Source organism: Fistularia commersonii, chromosome 26 (assembly GCF_037954325.1).
Source record: "Fistularia commersonii isolate RoL2024-O1a breed Wild chromosome 26, RoL_Fcom_v1.0, whole genome shotgun sequence".
NCBI lineage: Eukaryota > Metazoa > Chordata > Actinopteri > Syngnathiformes > Fistulariidae > Fistularia > Fistularia commersonii.
In genome coordinates, this window is record NC_141309.1 from 4565678 (window position 1) to 4581541 (window position 15864).

The window sequence follows — 15864 nt, forward strand, 5'->3', positions numbered from 1 at the left end:
TCTGCATCTTTTTGGACCGTGGGAGGAAACTAGAGGAAACCCACGCTTACACGGGGAGAACATTGAGACTCCATACAAACCAGCGACATCCTTGCCCGAACCACAAATGTCCGTGTTTTATATTCCTCACTGTCAAATCATCCATGTCAGCTCAACTTTTTTTTAAGGCAAAATTATTGAAATGAAATCCGTGGTGGGATGAACACTTAAGCAAGAGATCATTTTAACTGATTCAAACCAGTTAAAAAAGAAAAAGAAAGAATCCTAGGACATTCATTTGAGATTCATAGCAAAGAAAGAAGCAGCGTGAAATCCAGTCGAATCAAATAAGTGATATAGCTGCAGGATATCACTCCTGCTTAAATACTCAATCTGCTCTGGCGGTCGATCGAATGTAGAAGGTTTGCTTTGCCTTCATCAAGGCAATTTGTTTTACATTTCCCTTTAAAGGTCATGAGAGCATCTTAAAAAGGACCCATCTGTCCCGGTTCCTCTCGCTGGATGGAGTTCAATTTATCCATCAAGGGAAACGACACATGGAATCAGGAGGCAGTAACCTTGTCAGCCCTGCCGGGCTTTGGGGGGGTTGGGGGGACGTAGTTGAAAAAAGGTTCACGATGTCGACTTTGTCGGTTAATTGAAAGACATAAAACATAATCACCCCTCTGAATTGGTTGTGATCCGCTGATCCTCACTGACAATATGGCGGGATTACTTTTTCACCAGGAAGTATTGAAGATTGTCAAAATGTCAACTTTTCATGAAGAAATAAATCCAGGCAGTAAATGTTTAAATGAATAAAGTGGGGAAATGGAGTGTTTGAAGGGAGATATGCATTACTCTGAAGTATATACTGAAGGTATGCACACACACACACACACACACACACACACACACACACACAAAGTGTTTCTTTGGAATAAAAGCAGTCAATAAGCCAAACAGTGCTACCATCTCATCATTTCTATCATCACCACACCCATGAAGCATCTTCTGCTCTGACAGAAACTTCATCCCAACTTCTCCCTGTAGCATCTTGCTTTTGCCCAATATGGGTCCCCAATACAAAAGGTAAAAAAAATAAAAAAAATGAATATATATATATATATATATATATATATATATATATATAAAACCTGGGACTGCTGAGGGGATCACATTTCCCTCTCCACCTGCATCCACCAGCTGTGGATTTGAATCAGGGAGCATCTCCAATCCTCCAGAGTGTGCATGAAAGCAGAGTTCAAATGAGGAATTGATCAACATTTGATGCAAAAAGGGAATACATTTAATTCGCAGTGATTTGACGTTGTGTGTGTATCCGTATGTGTGTGTGTTTCCCGCCTCCACGTGATGATAATCCACAAACATTCACACGCAGTGAAGGCATCACTGTACCTGAATGCTGCAGGAGATCTCGGAGTCGTCCAGTAGCCGGATCGTGCACAGGATCTCCTGGTCCAGGGACCGGATGCTGGGGCTGCGAAACCGGAGCATTTTCATCCTTGTGTCGGTTCTGTCTCAGCTCCTCATGTCAGCGGGTCGGGGAGGAGGACGCGCACTGCAGCCTGCACACACACACACGCGCATGCATGCATGCATGTGTGTGTGTGTGTGTGTGTGTGTATGTGTTTGTGTGTGTGTGTGTGTGTGCCGCTTGTCACCCACAGTGACGCACTTGGGAATCGGCGGGTGGATGGATGGGTGAATGGATGGAGGGATGGATGGATGAATGATGGATGGATGACTGATTAAAAAAATGGACTGATGGTAGAGAGGGGAAAGAGCCTATAACCGTCGTCTGCCTGCCCACTGGTATATCCTCAAGACGCTCTCTCTCTCTCTCTCTCTCTCTCTCTCTGCGTGCGTGTGTGTGTGCGTGTGTGTGTGTATGTGTGTGTATGTGTGTGTGTGTGTGTGTGTGTGTGTGTGTACCTCCCCACCCTTCCCCTCCCCTACTCTGAATCTGCCGGCGAGTGTATGAGATCACGCTGCGTTTACAAACATGAACAGCAATATTTAATAATCGGACTGTTTGTGAATATGAATTAAAAAAAAAACAACAACAAAAAACGCATTAATATGCGGTGACGGAGCGGCGGCCGCTGATCGAGACCGACGGTCAACGGCAGTGACGTCAGAGGCGTCCGCGCGGACCACGTGGTTCCGGTTCTGTCGCTTTAAGCATGACCGTCGCAAAACGTACGCGTGACGTCATCACGCAAGTGACCTCCAAACAAACAGTCCGGAGCGCTAGCCGGTGGGACTGGCATGCGGGGTTGCGGGGTTACCGGGATGCGGGAATGCGGAAATGCGAGGCGTTAGCGAAGGCAGCGTGAGTTCTCGGGTTGGTGAAGATGATTGAAGGCAATGTTACCTAATAGTGATGGGAATTACGGCTCTTTTTCGAGAACCGGCTCTCACGGCTCGGCTCACTTAAAAGAGCCGGCTCTTTTGGCTCCCAAACGGCTCTTTAGATTTTTTTGTTGCTTTAATCGATATATTACCAATAATAATGTAACATTATGCACAAAATGAAGTAATAATTAATAAAAAAAGAAGAAGAAGAAGTATTATACTACTCTATTATAATAGCCTTTATAGCTCTACAGTGAACTTTTAACTAATTTGAACTTTTAACTTTACTTTTTTATACTAAGCAACTTCAAAGTCAGGCAACACAGAATACCTGAAAAACACACGAATGATGGATGGATTTACTTTCCAGTGCAACAACAAATAAACTATGAAATACAAGAATAAACTTTTAGCTTTTTTATACGTAACAAATTTAAAGTAAAACACAGGATCCCTGAAAAACACACGAAATATAAATTCAAATATTAACAGATCTTCAAAAAATAAATGATAAAATACAAACCAATTTTAGCTTTTTACTCTTCAGTGCTATAAATAAACTATAAAATACAAGAACTTTTAACTATTTACCAATCAACTTTTAACCAATTCAGACTGAAACAGCACAGACAACTCCTGAAAAACACGCAAAAAATACAAATTAAATGTGTCAAACAAATAGAAAAAGATCAGCAGTCTCACCACGCATGTTGACCAATCACGTGCGCCTTCAAGGGAAAAAAAAGCGTTTCGAAGGGAGCCAGCTCCTGATTGGTGGGGAGCCGGCTCTCGTTGTTCACTTCAAGGAGTCGGCTCAAATAGCTGTTACGTTCGCGAACTATACGTTACCATTACCTAACCTTTTTTGAGCCACGTCAGACATTACGTTACAAACCTCAGACGGCACTCTAACCACCAAATAAATGTGTCAAAATATTTTTAATGACATAAATTGAAACTAGTCCCAGTGGGGCTGTTTCTTTAACAGCGCCAGGGTCGAGCATTTCCTCTATGATAATTTTGCAGGCAGGTAGTATTCATGTCTGCCACTATGTGTAGCTGAGTTCAGTAACTTTGTAGCTAGCTTACACAGCTTTCTCACTCGTCTTGGTGGTTTTCTTCTACAAAGCTGCCCGTTTCTGTTTGCACAGATAAACTTAATAGTCCGTGTTCTTTTCTTGAAGTGAAGGGTGTCTAGTTTGGGGACGGCGTTTAAGTTTGCTTGGGACCGTGGCTCTGTCTGAATAGCCCCCCCTCCTTCCCCGCACACTACGCAACCCCAACGCAATCCGCTCGATTGGTTCCCCGGTAAGACTGAATCCAAACGCAATGCAACTTTCATTGCATTATCTTGACCTCACCTTTTTTCTTTTACTTTCTTCTAACCACTACTTGGGCCTCTATTTTGGTCGGAATGTGTTTCAGGTTTGAAGTGATTGAGTACTTTTTCTTTTAAAAATGTTTATCCATCATGTATCACTGCCGCTGTTTTGCTCGGCGCATCAATAATTACTCACCTGTTTGAGCAGCAGCAGGTAAATACACAGGTTCATCCACTAGCTGTTGCCATCTAGTGGAAGAGCAAGTAATGTTCTACCTGTCACCGCATGCTGCCAGACATCAATTGCTTTGAATGAATCATTTTTGGACCAATCAAGTGGGCATTTTTCCACGGCACACGAACGTGCCGCGGCACAGTGGAAACACTCATTTAGGGCTTCACCTGTGTTTTGCCTTGCAGGGATATTTCTGTCTCTCCCTCTGGTCTGCCGTGGTGAGCTGCAGGTACGGGAAGTCTCCAGCCCCTCACCCTCCACAGGATGATCTTCATCATCATGGGAGTCTCGGGATGTGGGAAGTACGTGATCATTCCCGTCCAACCTTTTTCCCACCGCAGCCCACATCGGTCCCATAGATCTAATCCCTGCTGGCAGAGGGATCCTCATTGGAGGAGCTTTAATTGTACTACATTCGTCTGGTCACACACACACTTAGGGAACCCCAGTGCAAATTGCTTGGTGTTTTCCAGTTTTGTGACCCCATTCGATGATGTTCACGAGGGGGATTTCGAACTAACACAATTGTAATTTGAAGAGTAATCTGACTTGCATGTTATTCCTCTAAAGAGAACTGTTTGTGCTTTCATTGTCAGTTAATCCTCCCGTTACATTCTTGAGTAACTGAATAATCACATCTGGGACATAAAATGTAACCAAATCACACAGATGGTTCTGTCTTTGTTTCTCTTTTCATGTCTAGAAGCTCTTTAGGGGCCGTCCTGTCAGACAAGGTAAGTCAGCCCATTGTTCCTCTCCTCGCGTACAAATCAATTTTTCTTTTTATGCCTGTTTCTGAGCGCAGTTTGTGCATATTTTGCTGTTCAGCTCAGGTGGCCTCTGCACGAGGGGGACAGTTTCCACTCGCAGGAGAACATTAAGAAGATGTCTCGTGGCGAACCGCTTACAGACCAGGTGGGTGAACTCAGTGTGTGTTGATATACATATATTTTTTACTTTGCTGTGCTTATTCTTCAAAAAGAAGAAGCCCTCTGAGAAGGGCTGAGGCTTTCAGACGGAATGAAATCTGCAAAAATTTGGCAACGAGCAAGTTTCTGTGGTGCAACGCGGCTGCTTTAAAGCTCCCACTCAGGCTTGAACTGTAAAAAGGCAGGAGATTTGGCCCGGAGTCGGCGATGTCCACGGCTTGGCGTGTTTTAAAAAGAAAATACTCAAAAGCCGCAGACACGGAGGAGATGATTAAGTGAAGCCGAGTCAAAAGTGTGGCTTTTAATGCCAACATTACAGATCGCAGGTTCGAGGTTTGGCAGGAGCGAAAAGCAGGCGAGAGCACCGTGAAGTCTGGATGGCAGAGAATGGGAAGCCTCTGATTCCAGTTTACTTCTTCATGTTGACTCTGAAACATGACAAGAGCGACACTACCGTCGGGCTGTAACTAAATTTTTTTGTTTGTTTTTTCGCGGTTTGAGTGCAAACAAAGATGGCTGCCCTGTGTTTGCCTCCCTATTTGATTTCTTTTTTTGATTAAGTAAATAAGTAAACAAATACAATTCTAGTGAAGCTACAGCACACACTTGTCAGTTTATTTATTTATGGATACAGATAAATACAGCTGATGTAGTCATACAAAAACCCTGTGATTAGTCCTCCCCCTGCGAAGGATTGTAATCGTTGTTTCTTTCGTATCTACATTGGGGAAGTGGCATTTACATGAATCATCTTTGTGTTTTTGCTGAACTGCACTGCTTCTCTTAAAGGGGTTTCCAAGAACGAATGGAATGGACAAACTAGACAGGAGCCTCTCAATCAACCATTTAATTTAGATTTCTCTCAAAGTGCGCAGAGATGGATCGCATTCAAGGAAAGGAAGATTAATTGCCAGGATGGCATGAAATCCTACAGTGTTTTAGCCTCGGTTTGGTTATTGGACGATGAATTGAGCGTTAAAGATCGGAGAAATTGGATTTGATGTTTCCGTGTTAATGTCCTTCCACTGACGACAGTCTCCACTCTAACAGTATCAGGACTGACCTTGTGACATTCACGGTGTTCTGATGGATAAACCCGGCGCGCTGTCTCTCGGTTCAGTTCATGGCCCTTTGAGCGGTGAATAAGTTTGTATCTTCATGGCAACATCTGACTGGCGCACAGCGGTTGGACCCTCCCAGCTGTTGAGAGGTTTACATGCCTGATATTGGCATTTTCTATGACTAACAGAAAAATATACTGGTGCTTCCATATACATATGTATTCATTTTTCATCGGGTATTACTTTTAAGTAATAAGGTTGAGTGTTGCATCTCCTTTTAATCGAAATGCTGAAACTTGTGTATGTAAACATGGATAACCGATGCCTGTATTAAGGGGATGATTACATAATGAGCCATATACACAGTATATTTTCTTAATCATTTCATTCATTTATCTATAAATATCAGCAGAGGATGAAGAACCCTGAATAGATTTCAAATGATTTAAAAACTATTCCAGCGCCTGACTATAGATACACTAATATATATACTACGGTAAATATACTAATATATATTTCCCAACTAGAGGAAATATGTTGCTGTAGATGATCAATCATCTCCCTTTTAAAAGATCACATAATGGTTTATCTCCTGTTGTGCAGGGGGGAAAAAAAATCAAATATGTTTTTTTTTCTCTTTAGGACAGATTGCCGTGGCTTCTGGAGCTCCACAAAGTAATTCAAAGGTAGGAGCACATATACACCAAAATTTATGTACGTGTGTGTGTTCATACACACACAACACTGAAGGAGTAAACAAGATTTTTGGATGACAGAAGTGGGGAAAAATTAATGGAGCTATAGAGAGATGAAGAAAGCGATGAGGAGCGGTGGAGTTAAATAAGGACGTGCAGGCCGTAAACCTGTCAACACAGATCAAAACTATCAAAGAGGCTTTTAGAAATTGAGATGAAAACCAAAGCAAGGAGAGGGATTATAAACCGTGTGATAGAGAAAAGCAAGTGAGAGTGCAGGGTGGCCGCGAGGCGGGAGTGGAAAGTGTGTCATTTTGTGAGACAACTACCGAGACGCCATCGCACGGCTTCTCTCCAGTGGTTCCCCCAACCGGGTTGCACAAACACGCCGGTGTTTTTCCACATTTCCTGTTTGGCTGCACTTCACCCGTGTCAAACCACTGCCCTGTTTTTTTTCCCCGTCTCAGACAGAGGTGCTCAGGCTCAGATGCTCTGGTTACCTGTTCCGCCCTGAAGCGCCTCTACAGACAGATCCTGCTCCACGGCCACGACGCTCTCTCCTCTTCTGGTTTGGAGAACGACCCCCCGCTCCCGGCTCCCGTCGATGTCTTTTTTCTCTTCCTCCACGGGGGCTACGATGTCATTCAGCAGAGAATTATGAATCGGAGCGGGCATTACATGAACGCGGACCTGTTGTCTTCTCAGTTCGATGCTTTAGAGCCTCCCCTGCCGGAGGAGAACGTCATCCCGCTGGATATCAGCGGGAGCGTCTCTGATCTGGCCGTGGAGGTCGAGAAACACCTCGAACGCCTAAAGGGCCCTCAGGTTCTGTAACCATGAAACCACACATGACGGCGACCCAGCAGCAGGTACATCAGCTGGCATTAAACACACATGTTGAATAATTTGATTTTAATTTTTAAATACCCTGGAAACAAAGACCAATCTTTTTAGTCCTGTGTGTTACATGGGATATTTTAGCATTTCAAATTGTCAGCTTGACAAATACAGTCACAAAACCCTTAAAATTGACAGTGGTAGTGTTCTGATCTGCTTCAGAGCAGGTTTGGCTGATAAAATGCTGACTCGTATTTCCTCATACACAAAAAAAAAAAAGGACTGTAATTTTATCATCATGTATGATATCAATTGTATCACTGATTACCTGAAGATGACTGATGGTTGGTGATGGTTATAATAGGGCTGGGAATCTGCACTGAATTTCATCCAGATATATGATTTTGCCAATTTTTGAACAGAAGGTGTGGATCAATTTCAACTCAAACAGCAGTTTACTTTGAAACAAGATGAAGCAAATATTAAATGTGTTGGGTGTAAAAAGAAGGAAAGGACACATGGGGGTTCAATGCTCCGTTTGCTGTTATTCTTTCATTAGATTGACCAAAGGTACACGGGGATGTACATGTATGTGCCATCCAAGTCCTACAAGGAAAGACAAAAAATGCAAGTATTTTAGTGAGGATATAGCTATATAATTAAATCCCAACCTCGACCCTGGCCTGAACCTGTACTCCGTTCTATCTGCAAATGTGTCTCAGAACTGGTTTTAATGTCACTGCTCTAAAGGTTTGAAACTCATGTTGGTCCAAGCAAATGGCTCAATGAGAACGTGCACACTTGGCCGTAATTACAATCCCCCGGAAAGCCTTGCCAAAGGCCCCCACCCGTTCCCTGCCCGGTACTACGGAGCTGTTTGTGTGGCATGACTCGGCTCCGAGCCTCATCGCTAATATTTTATGAGTTTCTAATCCAGAAAGAAAAAAAAAAACGTTGGCTACTTTTATATCTTACACATCCAGACCCATTGGGTGCAGACGTGCACGCCACCTAAGACTTAATCCTCCCCCTCAGCTTGGCGGCAACAGGCACACAGACGCAGGTTGTCAAGTGGATGGCATTCACGCGGATCCGATGAATGATTGCGTTTCTTGTGTGGTCGTTGATCTGCTGCAGGAGCGACAATGTCGGAAGAGTCATGCTCAAAAAAGGACACCATTTTTTTTTCCCCTCCATAATATACTTAAAGAATGTGCACACCCTGTGGTTTTGTCATGTGGTATTACTTTAAAATTAAAAAAACTGACTGCTGTTTTATATTCTCCACATGACGGGAGAAGACGATAAAGGAGCATGATTGCTAACTACCTTTTTAATTTGCAATCATTTAGAAATGTACACGTGAAACTGCTGACCAGAAAGGTTAAGTGAAACTGCTCCCTGCTGGCCATTGTAGTGTAAAGCAGTGCAAGGGCAGATCAAGAAAAGATTGTTTTTAGCCCTATAAATCTACATTTTTGGACCAATACAGTGAAGTTTTTTTTTTTTATATCTGTGATAAAAATAAAAAGAATGCCTCCTGGTCTTGAATTTTATAATCCTGTGGACTAATCTAAGTAAAACACTTGATATAACTGCTTCTCCATTCACTGGATGGAGTGCATGTTCAACTACTTTTAGGCTCCACACAGTCCTCTCTGCTTCTATACATTAAGTTCATAACTTTCAACATCTTTAAAGCCCGAAGAAGCAGCAACAAGCGATTGCAAACAGCATAGAGCAGTCTGTTGTTCAGTGACACGGGGTTGATAAATGGTACGCTTCTCGCTGTCTGTCTTTTGAGGTACTGGGATGAAAAACAGCCGGAGCATCAAAAAGCAAGTGCAAAATGAAAAAGAATAAAAGATGAAGTGTTTCTGAATATGTGAACAGCCATTACAAGCCTGCAGAGTAAATAAAGAGTGGAGTCAAATGTTTTGGTTCTCTTCTGTACCTCTGCATTTCCTTCAGACAAAGCAATACTTTTCTTGTGACTACTGCTGACTGACTGTTACTTTTGAATGTTGAATTCTAAATGTTACTTATGCAGACAAGTTAGTTAGCATAGTGGTTAAATGTGAATGTGAGTTAAGTGCATCCTTCCGTGTGTGAACAGATGAACGTTGAGTGTCATAGCTTTAGGAGATGGGCAGCCGCGTTGACATCCCCTCCCGTGCTGACGAGGGCCCGCAAATTAGCTTGTCGGTCCCTGAAACCCATTGAGCGCAGCTGCTCCAGCGCTTCCTCGAACCCCTCTTCCTCACGATGAACCTGACAGGAGATGAAAAGAAAAGGCTGTTATACTAGCATTTGTCACGACGATCACTAAGTTATGATACAGCGTGAAACGATAGTACCATCCTTCATGTTTCTGCAAAGATAAGAATTAAAACACGTCTTTGTGAGTCGTTCGGTGTCATCTCGTGTTTTAAATTTAAGACAAAACTCAATTTTTGCATAAAAGGGTACACCGAAGTATAAAAGCTTTACAGTGCCTAATAAACCCGGTTCTGGTGCTGGAAGGAAGGCTGTAAAGTCCAAATGTCTAATTAAATTATTATTGCAACATAAAAGTCAGTTATGTGAAAGCCAATTTTTCTTAACTAGCCTAAAGAATAAGTGTAGATAAATTCTGTGATGTAGGTTTGATTTGCAATTACACATTGAATAGTAGCACTTATTTATTTACTTAAAGTCCCACCTAAATATTTGGATGTATTTTATTTATATATAAATATTTATCTGTTCTCTGCATTTTTATTTTTTGCACCATGAATATTGGGATCTAGACTAAATGCTAACAATGTCCAAAAAAATGTTTTTGATGTTTTTCTTGCATGGATTATGGTGCTTTAATATCTTATCTATAAGGAAGCGATTATCTTGAATGGAAAGCGCGTTACCGCATGATGATTCACGTTGGCCAGCGCCTGCAGCATCTGCTGTACAAATTTCTCCTGCTGCCTTTCTATCCTGGAGGGAACGTGGTCCGATTGGCTGTTTAGGACAAAGTCAGACCCAAATTCAGGTTCGGCACCAACAGCGGCTCCAATGTTACCAGGTTCAGCCCTGCACACAAAAAAATGTGACATATCAAAGAATTTTCAGAAAAAATCCCATGAACAAAATTCAAATCTTCTCTTTTTCTAAACCTGCTGTAAAAGAGAGTGCATTTCATCTGGAGGTAACATTACTCACGTGGGTGTGATGGAAGGGGCCTCTTCAGCCAGAGTCTGCAGGCCCTGGTGGATCTTGAGCAGAGCCTCTATAGCTCTGGGGTTCATCATGGCCGACAGCAGCTCTGGATTCTGCATCTATGCATGCACCATTAATAATGAGAAAAAACAATAGTACGATTTTTTTAGTTCTTTTATTCATGAAAAACTTCAAATTTGTCTTTGGAAACTTGAGTTTGTAAGCACCTGTGATAATAAAAGACCGATGGCCACATGATCATTTCACTACTGTGGCAAAAAGGCCAAAAAATTGCAGATACCCCGACGTTGGACCGTACCTACTGTAATTCCCCAATTATAAGCCGCTACTTTTTTCACACGCTTTGAACACTGCAGCTTAAACAATGATGCGGCTAATTTATGGATTTTTTGGGGGGCTAAAGAGCTTCACGCCAACAAAACATTTAGCTTCCTCATATCGGACGAATGAAACTACTGAGTGTTCAATTCCGACACTCAAGAAGACGACTTTAACGGTTTTAGTGCGCAGGAAGAAGACAAGGATATTGATCAGCTGGAGTAGGACAAAGCAGGGATAGGAAATGGACGGACTTTCTCTTGTGTTATTCACTTTTAATCATTTTCATCAGCTGTGTTACAGGCACTGCTTGAACAAAAACATGACCAGTACGTATTTGTGGATGTTACTGGAATGTATTTAATTAAGAGTTAAAAAAATATTTCTGTGGAACATCTTTCTGTGTAAATATCTCATGTTACAACGTGGACACCTGCAGCTTATAGACAAGTGCGGCCGATATATGAGCACATTTATTTTTCACTGGTGCGGCTTCTATTCAGGTGCGCTCAAGAGTCTGGAAATGACGGTAGTTGCATTAAGTAAGAAGTATTTGACGAGCAAACCAACCTGATGCAAAAAGAGCGGGAGCTGCTGTCTTATCTGCTGCTGCAGCTGTGGACTTCCTGAGAAGAACGGGTGGCTGAGCAGCATCTAAAACAAAGGGATCACGAGAGAGATTGCTCATGACAGCTCGTGATATGACGGAACGGTTATGGACAGTTTGTAAATTGTTTCCGGTGTGGGTACGCATGCAGCACCTGCTCCGCCAGGTCAGGGCTCTGGCAGAGGCACCTCAGAACGCTGCTGACATACGGCCCAGACAACAGGTTGTCCATTAGTCCTGGACTGCTGGTGATCTCCTCAAGCAGGGACTGCAATCCTGTCATTTGCAAAAATAACAATCAAGTTTCTAAACAGTTTTGGGGAAATAATCTGTTCATCAAGACGAACAGCAAGAGACATTAGAAAGCTTTATACTATTCATACTATCATGTCAGAAGTCATTGCTATATTTGCAGCAACAAAATTGAAAAAAAATAAAATAAAATAAAACCAAGTTTGTCATGTAAAAGCCCAATGGATTGACTTCATTTTTTTTAAAAAAAGACCCAAAAGTAATAAAAGGGGATCAAAAGTTTAGGAAAGTTCTGCTAAATACTTTATGACAGCACACAGATATACAGTACAAGTCATAGGTACAGAGCACCTCAACAAAGTCAGAATATCTGATCAAAATTTGTGTCAAAATCTGTAACTTTTGATGTTTCTAAGTGAGATATAACTTCTCGTGTCTGAATTCTAGCATCATTTTGAAGTACATATATCATATTGCCTTGTGTGCACGCAGTGTTTGTGCTTGGAGCGGGAGACATTTTTCCAGGAAGGTGTGCGGAGCAGAAGGACACTGAGGGAGTCTCGTCGTTTTCCCTTTCCGTCGACTGTCGAGTCACACCTGTCGGTACGCCTGTCTGCATCTGAAAGAGAAGCCAGGGGAGAACTGAGCCACTGAGCTGGTTTTTTAGAAGGAAGTACGGTGATCTAGAAAAACATTCAAAGTTGTACCGGTGATGGTTTGAGATCTTTTTTCATATTACTTTCCTGCAAACCTTCGGAATCGGCAAGGTTGCGTTCCCGCACTGAGCCAGCCCGGTCAGCTTTCTCTTCATTCTGTAGGTCTTCGTACGTCGGGTCAGAACGCTTCAAATTCCCTTGAACCTGAAAAATGATGCAAAGACCGAAACACCTACCAAGGAGGTACCAAGTATCGAGTAAACTGGACCACAATATCTTGTGGAGCTTTTTGCATATTTCAATATAATAATGTGCAGCCTGATGACACCATGGTTTTATACCGCGTGCTCCCCATGTATCTGCATGCAGCATCTGCTGACACCCAGTGACAGCTTAAATAGGCTCTTAGAACATTAGAATAGATAACGAAAGAAAGATGAATGAATGAATTATGCCAATTTCGACTTTCCCTCATTAAAACTTGTGCCTACTATGTGAGTATTGTGATGCACGTTCCATGTAAACACCATTACAGGTGCTTATGTATATGAGAACTACTAATTGTGACACTCAACCATGTTTTTTTTTTTTTTTTAACACAAAAACACGCACACATACGCACTTGACATAAACAGTTAATTTTTTGAAACTGTTAAATGCCATTCATAAAAATGTATAAGCGATAAGCTTTAAAAAAAAAATGAATATTGACTTTTGTTGTGAAGCAAACCTCTGACCTCGGGGTTCGTCTGACGGAGCAGCTGAATTTGGTGACTGGACAAGATAAGCTGTCTGCTGAGCTGGACGCCGGAGCCTGGGGAAGAACTTTGCACCTGAGTGGCACCCAGATGTTGCTTCATCTCTGGTTCAACAAGCAGCTGCTGCACAATCTGGTGTTGGTGCACTGGGAAGATGCCTGGTTCGCTGCTTGTCAAGTCCAGACTGTCCATACCTTCCACTGCCAGAACATAATTAAACCCCCGTGTGAGGCACTGGAGGGCCGTGTAGAATATGATCATGCTGCAGCAGCAATATATTAATTAAATCATAAACAATCGGGAAAGTGTTGACAAGCTATAATCAACTCATGAACAGTTCTTACCCAGGCTGAGGACAGGGGTGGGAGATTGTGTGAAGTCATCAGGTTTATGTCCATTAAGAGGCATTTCTGAGGCTGAATCCCCAACAAACAAATCCTGAGTCCTGTTTGGGAATTCAAGATTTCTTCCATTGATAGATAAAGTGATACACTACAGATTCACAAGATCCACTGCATTTTGCATTATGACTGAGAAAATAAATCACTAAATAATACCACAATGTCTTCTATCGTTTTTGTTGGTATGTTTTCACGTGAGTGGTTTGCACTTCTGTCTCGAAGCAAAAAGGCTCTTGGTTCGCTACAGACAGGGGAGTTTGCATGTTCTCCCTGTGTCTGCGTGTTTTTTTATTTCAGGCTTTCCAGTTTCCTCCCATTTGGAAAACATGCTTTAGGTTCACCGGAGACACTAAATATCCTAGGCCTGTGAATGAGGGGGTGAATGGTCATGTGTCTCTATATGTGGCCCTGTGATCGAGCAGCAGTGAAGAATGAATGAGCAATTATCTACATAATGCCTTTTTTTGACCTCTCCTTTATCAAAACTATCATACTATGTGAGTATTCGGTGCACAGGAGGATTCAGGCCTCCGCTCTCAGTATTAGTGATTTTGCAAATCATGCCAGGAAGTTCGCCTCTCCAAATCAGGCTCACTATAAGTACAGAGAACATTTAATCCTAAATCTGGGATTCAAATTCATGCACACGGATGGATTTAGACAGTAAACCTCAAAAAAATCACCACTGGGAGAGGATTAAGAAAACATGTGAAGGAGACTTCAATGCCTGTATGCAAAATATGAAAAAATACAACTTAATGCTCCCTGTTACTTAATAGAACGATCCAATTCCTCCGATTTACATAAAGAACTTATCACTTACCTTTGGATGACAGTGATGCAGACCGACCCGCCCTGTCTGAAGTGACTCAGGTGCTCTGGATCTCTGAGGAGCCCTGCACGCTGGGATTCCAACTGCGCATGCGCAAAGCCGTACAAATAAACCCCCAGCATTAACGTTTAACATCTTCCAGAGCAAGTTTTTAGCCAAACCTCTCTCGACTTACCTTTAGGATGTTGCCTTCTCCTCCTCCTCCTCCTCCTCCTCCGACGTCGAGTTCCTGGGCTTCCGTGAGACTTTGAACCGAGACTCGGATCTGCGTGTCGGGCGTCACGCAACTGGGACACGGCGGCCCCCGATTCACCTCCGGCGCGTCAGACATCCCCGTCCCGATGGATATGATGATGAAGATGAAGATGATGATGATGATGATGATGATGATGATGATGAAGGTGAAGAAGATGATGATGAGGAGGAGGAGGAGGAGGAGGCTTCCAGGGAGCAGCCCGCTCCTTGGGAGGCGGGTCAGTCTCAAAAATGAGTCAGCAGAAAGTGGCGGGCAATGTGACCCAACGTTACGCAGGAAAAGGGTTAAAGCCCAGGTTAATAACATTTTGTGCAATTTAATAAGAAGTGATTTCACCATCATCACTGCGGATGAAGCTGGCAAAGGATGTAAGCATGTTTTTTTTTTTTTTTTTCCCACCTCAAACCACCCAAGGGCTTGTGGATCCTTCCACGCCCCGGAGTTCAGGTCAGACCCGCAGAAGGCAGCTGAGCGCCTGCGGCTCCACGACGCGCCAGGATGACGTGACATTTTTTACAGTTATTTCTAATTTTTCCAGTTTAACTTTTGAAAACGAGAATCCACGCATGTAAATAACCACTGATATAAACGGGTGCGGTGAACGATGCCGAATTGGTGAAATGTCAGTTGTTCTTTTGCTCTTTTTTTTCGGTTCGAGCAAGGTAAATACATATTTCCATGACAACCATGCGCTGAAAAAAAAAAATCTTAAATTTCAGTCCTAAAAACTATTCGGTAAAGGCAAATTGGGTTTCATCGTGAACGCCTGGCAGCTACCACTAGAGGACAGTACAGACGCAATAAAACACTGAATGAGAAATGCTTTGCAGAGCCAGGACTCAGTTTGACTCATGAAGTCCTCTTTCCAACAAATCTGAGAAAAATTGTCATTGATATTATTTTTCTGCAAATTCCCAGGATTGATATATATTTTTTTGTTTAACCGCATTTTCACTTAAACTGTTAATTTTCATTGTTTCTTTTAAAATCAGTATTTCATGTCTGTAGGGTGTCCTTGAGTGTCAAGTAAGGCGCCTTAAATAAAATCTATTATTATAATTCAGCACCTTTTAGTTTTTGGTTCCCCTGAACGACCAAAGACAACACAAGAAATGTCCGTTTAAGAATCACT

General features: G+C 42.5%; 3 protein-coding genes across 6 annotated transcripts in view; 1 reads left to right on the forward strand and 2 right to left on the reverse strand.

Annotated features, from left to right (window-relative positions):
* frmd3 (FERM domain containing 3) overlaps window positions 1-3572 on the reverse strand; it is a 45614-nt gene extending 42042 nt beyond the window's left edge. For both annotated transcript variants that reach the window (XM_086173602.1, XM_086173601.1), the window contains exon 1: window positions 1399-3572. In XM_086173602.1, coding sequence (XP_086029728.1) covers window positions 1399-1503 — 105 coding nt within the window. In that variant the 5' untranslated portion in view covers window positions 1504-3572. The remainder of the gene's footprint in view (window positions 1-1398) is intronic.
* On the forward strand, window positions 2231-8388 carry LOC147218290 (gluconokinase-like). 3 transcript variants are annotated; one of them, XM_086173605.1, is made up of 6 exons: window positions 2231-2335; window positions 4100-4216; window positions 4618-4648; window positions 4743-4829; window positions 6547-6590; window positions 7067-8388. In XM_086173605.1, the coding sequence occupies exons 2-6, from the start codon at window positions 4179-4181 to the stop codon at window positions 7431-7433; spliced, it is 567 nt and encodes a 188-aa protein (XP_086029731.1). In that variant the 5' UTR covers window positions 2231-2335; window positions 4100-4178; the 3' UTR covers window positions 7434-8388. The 3 variants fall into 3 exon arrangements, with proteins under 3 accessions (XP_086029731.1, XP_086029732.1, XP_086029730.1); XM_086173606.1 differs by having other exon boundaries at window positions 2235-2347; XM_086173604.1 differs by lacking the exon at window positions 2231-2335 and adding an exon at window positions 3543-3666.
* LOC147218291 (uncharacterized) lies at window positions 7962-15831 on the reverse strand. Its single transcript, XM_086173600.1, has 11 exons — window positions 14652-15831; window positions 14468-14559; window positions 13588-13688; window positions 13223-13443; window positions 12537-12689; window positions 12307-12448; window positions 11732-11853; window positions 11541-11624; window positions 10635-10750; window positions 10340-10505; window positions 7962-9707 (listed from the first exon to the last, which is right to left on the reverse strand). Exons 1-11 carry the CDS (start codon window positions 15240-15242, stop codon window positions 9567-9569), a joined length of 1929 nt encoding a protein of 642 aa, XP_086029726.1. The 5' UTR covers window positions 15243-15831; the 3' UTR covers window positions 7962-9566.
* Window positions 15832-15864: the final 33 nt, after the last annotated feature.